Source organism: Aquarana catesbeiana, linkage group LG06, assembly GCF_042186555.1.
Source record: "Aquarana catesbeiana isolate 2022-GZ linkage group LG06, ASM4218655v1, whole genome shotgun sequence".
NCBI classification, from domain to species: domain Eukaryota; kingdom Metazoa; phylum Chordata; class Amphibia; order Anura; family Ranidae; genus Aquarana; species Aquarana catesbeiana.
In genome coordinates, this window is record NC_133329.1 from 315,202,336 (window position 1) to 315,214,425 (window position 12,090).

Consider the following 12,090-nt stretch of genomic DNA (forward strand, 5'->3'; position numbering starts at 1 on the left):
TGCAATGTAACTGAGTACTGTTGAAGCCTGGACATGTATAATTGTTTATGTTGAACAAAATAAAGTTGTTTTTGGATTTAAAAAAAAATGCGGACATACCAAAATAATCTATTTGTTTATCCAATCAGGCTGGCCTTTGCACAACATAGTTGATGGTAGGTCTAAAAAAAGTTGCAAAATCGGATTATAAGGGTATGGCCAGCTTAAGGCTGAACATATCCTTCTTTACATTCTGACAGTAATATTCAGAATAAACTTGTAATAAAAAGTCAGTTTATTCAAATCTTTATTTTCAAGTATTTTTATTGGTGATTATAAACAGTACACAAAAGTGGTACATAGTAAAAATTGTACAAACTGTATGAAGAATGAAATATTGGAGCTATGGATGGATAAGGATAATCAGGGAGTGGGCTAATTTACAAAGGCATTGAAAACAGGCTCTTAGGTTGTGTGAATTGAGTGGTATACAAGGCAGCGTTAAAGTTGTTTCGCATCACAGCCAGTTTCAGAAGGCATTGAGGCTTTGCAACTGCCTCCATTGACTTGTACTGTGCTATAAAATATCAGTTGCAAAGCATCAAAGTTACCATTTTCCAATTTAGCACTGTAAGGAAAAAATAAAAAATAAGTTTGAGGAATGTCGCTTGATGGAACTTAAGTATTAGTGCAACGTGTCCAAAAACACGCATTTATACTATAGGTGCATTAATGCAGCTTTAAAAATCAATGCTTGTGTGAACTTGCTGTAATGTAGATCTGTCCTCTCACCAGCTGTGCAGAAAACTTTATGGATGGAGTGTGGTGCCATTGAGAAGGTGAAGAGGAGCAGGTGGCAACAATTGACATTTGTAGCCCTGGGGAATGTCAGCCATGCGGACTTACTACGCACTGCAGCCATGTTAGCGCGGCAAGCAAGAAGGGGAACTAGGAAGAGCCACTATACACCCAACATCCCAGAAACTACCCAAGAAAATGGCAGGGCTCCTCCACCATAGGTGTGTAGCCACCTACTCATCAGGGAACATTACCGCATGTTGGTTGGGACCACTCAGTACACCAGTATCCACTTGAGGGAGTACTCGGGACACACAGACACAAGGGGGCAGAGGGGAAACACAAGGTAACCCACACACCACCCCAGTCACCTGGGAAAGAAGGATGTACTAGCTTTATACCTGTCAGATAGAGAAGGGTACCTACCCCTGACAGAACACCACTCTGCCAAAACGGGGGTGCCGTCTGCCTGGGGGGGGGGCACTAACAGAGCAACAAGCTCACCTCTGTCATATGCGTCCCCCATGAGGATCACTCACAAGCTGCCCTTAGGTCCAGGATGGGGCTGTCGCAATCGACCCCACGTAGCTAGAGGTCTGCATGCCTCTGAGCTGGGGTAACCACAAGGATCTAGATTTCTTTGCCTGTTGCCCAGCCCGGCTATCGATTGAAGATCTTAGCAGGAAAAAACAAACAAACAAACACAGGTCCTAGCAGAGAGCTAGGTCCTGGGCTGCCTAAAGCAACGAATGGTACCAATTAGAGCTGCCCATAGGCAGTGCTGTGTTTTTTTGTTTTCTGCCTAGTATCCTACTCCTGAAGGTGGTGCTATAATCCTATGGTCAAGAATAAGGAAGAACTGTGTCCATCAATGAACATAAGAGAAAGGGATTTTGCATTACAGGACCATTCCCTTCCATGGGTAAGTTTGACAGGTAGTGCTGCCCGTCAAACTCGGCATGTTGCGTTAGGGCTTGTTTAGACCTGAAGTTTGGGAAGGGGGGCATTAAAAATGCGTGGTTGAGCGGTGTTCTTTGTGCCTCCCCCTTAAGCTGCAATGGCAGCTGATGAGGAAGTTCACATGCTGCAGACTTAATGCCTCTTGCCCACTGCAAACATTATCCAACATGTTGCACTCAGCGGGCTGCACGCCTGCTGAACGCAACCCATTCAAGAGAATGAGGAAGCACCACAAATGCTGCGTTTGTGAGGCAATTATGGTGTTAAAACAGACGGTGAGGAGAAGACAAAATCACCTCCTCACTGCCTCAAGAGGCAATGAAAAGCACACTGAATGCAGATCACTTTTTAGAGGAGCAGGGTTTTAGATGTGGCACCATATCCACCTGTGGGTGGTGGTAAAAACGTGGATAAACCACCTTTTTTTACTGCCCCCTGACCATCCATGTGAAAAGAGCCTAAGGCAAGAAGTTTATGCTCCTAATTCAAAACACCACACAAATAAGAATTCAAATAGGTTTATTTTTCTTTACAAATAATTTTAATTAAAAAAAAAAAATCACGAAGAACTGACCAACCAGTGATCTCTCAAGATATTGTGCCGATTTGTTTTAATCCTTGTGTGCAGGTGCCTTCTGTTACAAAATTTATACAATGTATTAAAAATACAAAACTTTATACAAGTGCTAAAATGCTGTATATAAATAGATTTATTGTATAGTAGAAAAAAAAATATATATATACAAAAACACACTGAACAGCACCCAACGTGGTTATTTCCGTGCATATTTAACACGAGGCAGTTCTGGTGAGGGGCCTGTGAAGAAAAATTTCAGCAATTAGGCACATTTAATTTAGTCAAAGTATAAGCTCTTAAGACAGCCATAGATAGGTCAAATCTTGCCCGGTTCAGCAGAGACCAGCCTAGATTTGATTCACTTATGGACAGGCTAGTTGTACCAAAGTTGATCCCTCAATCGACTTGGGTACAACCAGCCTGTTGGATTTTTTACATGCGATTACTGCCGGCAGCTGTAGCCGCAAACAATATTCATTGTGTTCTGCCAGCAGGTAAAGCTCCCTGATGGCAGAACACAATAGCACTGCAGGCAAGATTTCTCCATCAACACTGACTGTGTTGACGGAGGAATCGAGCGATTTTCTTTCCTTCCATCCGTAGTGGAAGGAAAGAAAAATCACAATATACAGGCTGCTTTATTCTTCTAAACACATCAAAGAGAAGAGTCTAGGTGTTCTGTGCAACAACAGAAATATACAGAGACTAAAGTTTCAGAGTGCTGCATCTTCTTCGATTTGTTTATATATGTTTAATGTCAGAGGGAACAATGGGAGGAAATCCAGTCCCAACAATGCATTTCACAAATTAAAGTGGTTGTAAACCCTGTACTATCACTTTTACCTATATTACTTATATTAAGGCTTACCTGTAGGTACCGTGAATGTCTCCTAAACTTGCACCGTTTAGGAGATATTCACTGTATTTGCATGCGCCGACGTCATCAGCACATGCGCACTGAAGAAATGGCTTGCTCGTACCGTTTCTTCAGTAGCTGTGCCGTGACCGGCGGCTCCAGTCAATCACAGTGGTGTATGGGGACCGGAAATAACCCCCGGGAAACATGTCGTCGGTCACAGCGGTGTACAGGGACTGCTGCAACAGCTGCGATCTAAGGTGAGCATTTCATAATGAGCTAGTATGCAATTTATACTAGCTCATGCCTTTGTCTTGCAGGTTGTTTTTTTTTTTGTTTTGAGAGTTTACAACTACTTTAAACACAACTGGCTTATGCCATTTAGTTTTCAAACAAGATAAAGCTGCCAAAAGCTACAAAACATTTGAGTATCTATAGAAAAAAAAAATATATTATAAGTTAATTCCAACCTACCTGTAAATTCCATATCTTAGAGCACAGTGCAGGATACAGGCTTGATATTCATAGACCCTTGGTTATAAGGTGGTACCTTTAGGTGATTGAATGTTGCCAAAGATTTGAGGACACACCTCCTCTAGGAGTCCCCACTATAACTTACCAATGAGTCCTGTCCTGTGTGCTGAACACCAATGTATGGAATTCACAGGCAAGCCAAAACTCCTTTTACCATAGCTAATGTGGATTTTTGAAGGATTTCTCTTGCAAGGTGCTGAAGTTAGGACAAATAGGGAGTGAGTCTTCCTGAGAAGCTGTAGCTTTGGGGTATACACTCATGGCTCTGACCACATCCAGACAGTGAAGAGCAATCTCCTTTGGAGCAGCGCACAAGCAGGGAGGGATTAGGTCTTTGTTGAAGTGGAGTGCTGATGCCACCCTAAGCCTTGTACGCGCTGTTTTTCTTTGTTCAACCCAGCGGGCTGAACGTAAAAAAAAAAAAAAAAGAAAAACGCTGAAAAGCTCAGGAGGAAATCCTGTACTTATTAACTAGGCAATGTTCATACAGCGATCTCACCCGCTAAGCTATTGGGTACTGACAGTGGGCCAACACACTGGTCAGCGATCTTAGCCATTGGCTGCTAGCACTCATCGGATGCCCATTGGCAGACCTTTTAGGTCATGTCTCTCTTCGACAGAAGCTGGATGTTTGGCCAGATTCTGTCAGACCGGCTGCTTTACACATGGGCCAAATGTGGGGCGGTTTCTACTGAACCAGACAATGTCGCCTGACATTCAGCCCTTTAGGAAGAAAGAAGGGTCCTGGGAGCAAACTACTTTATGCTTGTGAACAATGAGAAATGGTTCCTTACAACAGAGAGATGCTAACTCATGCCTGACGTACGGGATAGCCATCAAGGTGGCTACCTTAAAGGAAAGGTCATGCAAAAGTTCCCTGATCGGTTGAAAGGGTGGTTTTAACAGGGTAGAGAACCAAATTGAGGTACCAAGGGTGCTTTGAAACACAAAACACCTTGAAGCTCTCACCAATCAATTGTTGAAAGAGAAATCTCTAAAGTTAAAGTGTCTATGTTGACATGAGGCAAAGACGTTTTTCCAGGTATGATAGTAGATCTTTAAGGAAGTAGATTTTCTTGCTTTTAGCAATATACAAACGACACTCAGGGACTATTTAGTCCCTCAAGCCCTGGGCTTCAACGGCCATGCTGTTAAAGCCAGTAACGGAGAAGCAGGATGGAACAAGGGTCCTTGAGAGAGCGGGTCTGACCATGCAGCCAGGAGTCAGCTTCTAAAAGTCTGAGTAGGTCTGAGTAGGTCTTTGTACCAGGTTCATCAAGACCAGCTTGGTGCAATGAGAATCACTGGTTTCTTGTTTTGCTCTATTTTGTGGAGCAGATGAGGCATAATTCGCACTGAAGAAAAAATAGATTATTTTGAACCGAGTCCAGGAAATTGTCAGAGCATCCCATACCAGTGCTGGAGGATCCTCAGTTTTGGCCACAGAGGTAACTTGTATAATCTGATGGCCAGGATATCTATTTCCAGAGTCCACCATCTCTGAAGTATTTGTGGATGTCGGGGTAAAGGAACCATTACCCTTGATCCAGGCAGGCCACAGAGGTAGTCTACTGACCAACTGTCCACGCCTGGGATATGGAAAGCAGAAAGCGCTGGCTAATGTTCCTCAATACAGGATCAGGCTAGATTCCTTCAAGGCTACAGGACTTCTAGATGTTGGTGGGGAGCAAGGCTGTCTCCGATGATCACGTTTTCTGAACTGTTAAGGATTGGAACAGTACTCTCCAGCCTGAGAGACAGGCATCTGTTGCCATGACCTTCCAGTGATATGGTAGAAACTACTTCCCCATTGTCAAGGCTGGGTTGAAAATCCAAAAAGCTAAAGAGTTCCTTGCTTGGCTGCATAGGAGCATAGACAAGTTGAGAGAAGGAGCATGTTTGTTCTATACGGAAAAGCTATTGTTTTGAGGGATCTTAAATGGAATTGGTCAAGAACTCTTGAAGAATCTCAGAGGGATGTTCTATAATCCTAAGGTTTGGTCATGAGAGCTGAAAGAGATCAGTTTGTTTTCTGGAAGAAAGACTTTTGCTTGGGCTGTGTCTAGAAAGAGGCCCAAGTATTCCTGGCAAGGGAAAGCTGGAGAGCCAATTTTAAGTTTGTTACCCAAATGAAAGCCTGGAGTGTCTGAGTTGTCCTGTAAAAGCTTACAGACAACTGGAAACAAGAGAAGTCCCTCAAAAGAAGGTCGACTAGGTACCCTGTGACCAGAATAACCTTAGTTCTTAAGGCGGTAAGAAGAAATGCAAGTACCTTTGTGAATAGGGAACAGGACAAACTGGAAAAGCTTGTCTCCTACCGCAAAGTGCAGAAAGCGCTGGTGAGGTGGGTAAATGTGAATATGGTGAATATGCAGATAGGCATCTTGGATGTCTACAGATCACAGATATTCCCCTGGTCTCAGAGAGGCAATGACTGACCTTGCGTATTTCATATGAAGCTTTGGATCTTGAAGGCACTTGTTTAGGGAATTTAGGTGCCATCACCCCTGTTGAGTTTTGGTACCGTGAACATGTTTCATTAGAAAGATGTGAGGTGGCTGAGTTTGAAACTCTTATAGATGTCTGTTACCCAGAGAAAGGCAAACAGACATCACCGCCTTCCACCACACTTTTGAGTGAGGGTGAATTTCATTGTAAAGAGGGCTTTGGGTAGACCTGGTGGATTTTGTATTCCAAGACTTGTGCCAAAAAGAAGAGCTGAATTTAGGTTAACAGTTCAAGCTTAACTAGAGCATTGATGCTTTCTGCATTTTGAGCCCCTGAAGAGGATTTTGTGAACCTTCGCAGGGAAAGAAGCATCCCTTTGATAAAGTCACGTGGTGTGACGCAACGCGTCAGCGTAGGAGGAGCCAGGTGCCGTCGCTTCCCGGGGACGGCTGAACCCGGAAGCGCTACGTTGTTTTACTGTTCATCTGATACCGATATGCAAGTTACTGCATTTTGTTTAAATAAATCTGCACTATGGGAGCTGTTCCTTTCTTCATTATGGCTAAACTGGGATTACTGTGAGTGACGGGAGGCGAGAGGTGAGAGCCAGATCCACGGACATCCCTCGGGGAAGGAGAATTGCTTCAGGTTACCCACCCGCTCCACCAGAGCACTATCTATTCTGCCTGATTTGGCCCATTGGGGGCCGCTACTGGAGGTGAGAGGCTGGGGGAAACTATTAGTGTGTGCACTGGAATTGTAGAACAGCACAAGGTACTGCTATTTGCACTTGAATATACAGACTGCTGTGTGGACACTTTTAATCACTTTTGCACGTTATTGTGGACAGCATTGCACTATTGGCACTTTGTATGGACATTAATTATCACCATTTATTATTTATTTTATATTATCTGATTTATTGTGATTTCACATTATTAGTGATACCTTTCTATTGATTTAATATTCACATGTGACATCTTCTAATTATTATATTGTATATTTATTTATTTTATAGCACAAGGTACCTCATCATCATTATTGTTATTTGCTGCATTTTTACAAGTTTTGGGTTGGATTTTCATTCACTCATTATGTCACATTAGAAATATCCCACGCTCCTTATTATGCATTTGGGTATGGTATTAGGAAAGATTATTTGCATTAAGCACGGTACCACATTATTTTAGTTTACACTGCCACGCAGAGATTATTGTGGATATCATGTTTCTGGCTTGAAGCACGGTGCACGTATTAAGTAGTAAAGTCGCATATCTGGCATTCTACACTGTATTTTGAGTTTCTTCTGCTGTGTGGAGTGGCCATAGAGGTGTACCATTTATACACCTATTTTTCAATAGGAGGACTGTACGTTACCCAGTATTTTAATATAGGCGCTCTTATCTTTTTAGATTTGCTCTGAAGGACAGATTAGCGCCTATCCATCTTATCTCATTATATGATCACCGATTGTTATATTTGATTTGGTTTCAGGCTGTTTGGTATCAGAGGATGGAGTAGCGCCACATACTTGTTTTCAATACCTTTCCTCCTGTGACATCATCAAAGGGGATACACGTGAGGCATCATTTAAAGGCAACTTCAGCCGATTAGGCCTTGAGCCGCAAGAATCAGTGCACGTGGACAGAAATTAGCCGTTCTGGAGAAATGTGTCATAACTTGTTTTAGGGCATCAACGCAAAAAAGAGCAAAGCAGAAGATAATTGCAGTGATTGCTCAGTCAAGGTACAGTTCTGGAATACAGGATTGTATTGGTGGTTGTTGAATCACAAGCCTGTGTCCTGTACAAATAGGATATATATGCTTGCCACTGCAGACTCTGAAAATGCTAGATGCAACTACTGTTCAGGGTCATTTCATCCAACAGCCATAATATACACCCATGTCTTGGCACAATTTACAAGCATAACACAATAGGACAAAGGCCAAAATCAGAGGATGCTTTGTATTCATTCACAGAACACAAAGTTCCCTGTGAATGGCTGAGTAGCCCAAGTGTCAGCACTGACACTGTGTACCGGAAGTCTAGTACTTGGTAGCGGCGGTTTACCGCCACAGACTGTACCATTATAGTCACTGGATGCAGAGTGTGTTTTTTATTTTATTTTAATAAAACCACAGTTTTTTACACTACACTATCGGAGGCCTCTTGTTTTCCCTTATGTCTTCTTGGCATGAGTTCCGGAATCCGGAGTTTAATTCATCTAGGATCCAGCACGGACATCCATCCGTCTGAAGTCCACTGCCACCACCTTGCAACATTCGGAATATCCTCGTCCACCATCACTCAGCACGTCCCATAAGACTTTGATTTAAGCCCATGAAGGTAAGGGCAATGTGAGCATAGTTAAATGCGGATTTGGCACGGTTATGGAGTTTCACCCATTTAAAACACCAATGAACATTTTTTTGATTGGGAGCACCACGGATGTCTTATACACTGAATTTATATTTTGACACTGAACTTTATTGTTACTGACCAGCATCAATGCATTGAATTTTATATGTCAAGTATTTTTACACTATTTTATTTTTTGTTTATTGCACTTTTTCGAGTATATATACTTTAACCCCCACTGGTGACTTAATATATATACAGGTCACGCATAGAAATTCATGTTTATTTATATTTCATCTGCATTTTTGTGTTTTGCGCGAAATTATTTACAGATTTGATTACTTTGTGATGGTCTAAATTAAACTATTTAAACTTCACTAAAAGCTGGAGATCAGCTTTAAAACTTAGACGACTGAGGTGAAGACCTGCTATAACTGATGTGAGGCACTACCCTGTTTGACCTTGAAAATCATCTGGCAATACTAGCCAAGAGCAGGGTTTATTTAATGGTATCCATCTTACCATTTTGAAGACCACCTAGTCTCCGCTGGACCAACTCTAGGTGATGGATGTACTCTGAAATTGAATGTTCAGGATCTCGAGAAGTGTATTGTGATCTTTCTGGCGTTAGGGCAGGCGAGCGTCCAACCCTGTCAAAAGGAATAATAAAAAAAAAAAAAAACACAAACTCACTCAGCTAACTTTCACGCAGACTAATAATAATGCCATAAATTAAATGAAAAAAAAAAAAAAAAACGAAAAATGTATTTACTAACCGTCTTGACATCCAAGGCAATGGCTTTGGAGATGGAGTAGCATTAAGAGAAGAACTATGGTGGTGACCATATGATACATCACGAGTCGGAGGGGAGTTCAATATAGTACCACTCAGGTGTTGTAAAACTTCTGTTCTGTTCATTTGCACTGAAACCAAATTTGAGAATAAGTCAAACCACCACCACATGAGTCTTCATAATGTTGGCAAAAACAAATAGAAAAGGTGGTAATGTAGAAGCTTATTCAAGAAAGCAAATGTCAAACGTATAAGGACATCAAAGTACAGAAACCCATAACAGAAATAATGTGAAATCTGACTCCATTAAAAGAGGGATGTGTACTCACCGTAAAATCCTTTTTTTTTTTTTTTGGAGCCCACTGAGGGTCACAGGAAGAAGCTTTACCTTGCCAAAGCTGCAGCCTACAATAGGATCTGACACCGGCAAACAAAAGCCCAGAATAACTGACATTTTGGTAGCAGGAGGGGTTATGTAGAAAAGCAACACCGAATGTATGATCATAAAACACAAAAGAGTGAAACCTGAGTCACCGAAATGGATTGCAAAAAAAAAGTTTTGTGGAGTGTACAAAAATCACGCTTTTAGTCTCGTCTATTGAGGGACATAAAATGTCTTTAACCGTCAGATGTCCAAAATCGAGGACTGCCTGCAGGTCAAGAAGCCACCTAAAGACCCTCTCGCCCAAAGCTGGCATCAGATGAGGCCAAAACATGAACCTGAAAACCTACAGAATGTGAAAACAGAAGACAAGACAGAAGCCTTTCAAATATGGGAAATAGTTGCTTGTTGACGAAAGACACAGATCTGGCACAGTGATCCTTGACAGTAAAGGATGAAACCCTTAGTGTCCATCTGGAATGACAAAGGGAATACGTTTTCATGACGAGTGAGACTCGAGCATCCAGACAATGGAAGATCAATTCCTTTTGGTGAACTGGAACCAGAGGGCCTGAAGAACAATGTCCTGGCTGAAGTAATAGACAATACATTAGGCAACAGAGGGGATGTTACTAGAACATCATTTGTTTTTGGGGAGTTATCCAAACCACTGGGGTGAGAGTACTGAAGCACTTTTTTGTTACTGGCTGAAGCACTGTGGCACTTTGTGGAATAGGAATTCACAGAGGATAAAACTATGCGAGTCCTTTTCTTTTAAGAGCAATTTTATTCTTTGCACAATATTAATGTTTCCAAGCACGTTTGATTGCTATAGACTTGGTTGGTATTCATATGCAGTGGGTTTTTTTTTAGCACATTTTTTATAGTACACTTTCATTTATTGTTTCCTGATATATTTTTTGGTATATATGCCAATTTACACTTTTTAATTTGATCTCGGTGTGTTTATAGGGGTACGCCTTTTTGGTAGCCGCTGGGTTTTTTTTTTTTTAGATATACTTACCAGTTTAAGTAGGTGGTTTTCAATGGTATAAAAGCTAGTTCAGGCCTACCTGAAGGAAATTAAGGATGCATTTCTTTGAGAAACCCCAGGGGTGCAATCTCCAAGGCTCACACCGAGTGAAGAATGCCTTTCATGTCCAATGGTAGACCTTGGAAGAAATAGATATTAGCATAAGACTAAACAGTCCTTCAAAACGTGGGCTTCAGAAGCAATGCCATTAAACCAGAAACCGTGAGGGATGGCAAATTGCTCCAGAAGATCGTGATGGACAGAACAGAGCCCACAAAGCATTTGCCAAAATTCTTACCAGGTTGGCATACCACATCCACCTGGGCCAGTCTGGAGCAATGAGAATCACTGAAATGCGCTCCATCTCAATTATGTGAGGCAGATAAGAAAGACATTTCAGGGGAGCAAAGGCATAGATGACAGTGTAGCATGCACAGCTTCCGCTCAAAGATCCCTGTACCCAAAGAAACTATAGTTTGTTTTTTAAACCTCGGTAGAAAAGAGGTCCATTTCTGGTGTCCCCTACCTGCGACACAAGTCCTGGTATACCAACTGCAAATTGTCTACAGCTGGAATGTACAGGGTGGACAAGGCTGAAATCTAAGTTCTGCCAGGACATGACCCACGCTACCTTTGCAGTGGCAAGACTCCTGGTTCCTCCCTGATTCTGGATGTGTGCCAATGACATTGTTGTCACACTGGATTTGACTAGGATGACCTTTCATATAGGCTACTCCAATGTTGCATAGACAGGCAAATCACCCAAGGTTCCAGGATGTTTATCAGGAGATGAGACTGACAACCAAGTCCCCTGCAATGGTTGGTGGTTTTCAATGGTATAAAAGCTAGTTCAGGCCTACCTGAAGGAAATTAAGGATGCATTTCTTTGAGAAACCCCAGGGGTGTAATCTCCAAGGCTCGCAGTGTATCCAGAACTTCTTCACAGCTCAACAAGCTGGCATTTACCTTGGTGATTCTCCAAAAGACAGCAAGGAAGGACCCTAAAGGGAGGTTCCTGAGCAACCAAGCTAGGGAAACCTGATCCTTTGTGACACACCAGTCTGTCAAGAGACTAGATCAGCTTCTCACATGACAAAAATAATGTTGAAATTGGAACTGCCCTGAAAAAGGCTACAACCAGACCTGGATGCTCTTCCTGTACTAGAGAGTTTGAATCCAAGACCAGAGAGTCTGGCCTGAGCCGTTTCCCGAAAAGGTCCAGATACTACAAACAGTTAGTTTCAGAGATAATTCTGAAGGTTCAGGAACCATCTGAACAGCTATAACATCTGGGTACTTAATGGCATGTCTGATCAAGCCCATGCCAACTATTTCCACAACAGAAAATCGTGCAAATATCCCACAATGGAT

General features: G+C 42.2%; 1 protein-coding gene across 4 annotated transcripts in view; it reads right to left on the bottom strand.

Annotated features, from left to right (window-relative positions):
• Positions 1 to 285: 285 nt before the first annotated feature.
• The window catches only part of PCNT (pericentrin), a 273,910-nt gene continuing 262,105 nt past the window's right edge, over positions 286 to 12,090 (bottom strand). For all 4 annotated transcript variants that reach the window (XM_073633695.1, XM_073633698.1, XM_073633694.1 and 1 more), the window contains 3 exons: positions 9,288 to 9,435; positions 9,034 to 9,161; positions 286 to 2,554 (listed from right to left, as the gene is read on the bottom strand). In XM_073633695.1, coding sequence (XP_073489796.1) covers positions 2,511 to 2,554; positions 9,034 to 9,161; positions 9,288 to 9,435 — 320 coding nt within the window. In that variant the 3' untranslated portion in view covers positions 286 to 2,510. The remainder of the gene's footprint in view (positions 2,555 to 9,033; positions 9,162 to 9,287; positions 9,436 to 12,090) is intronic.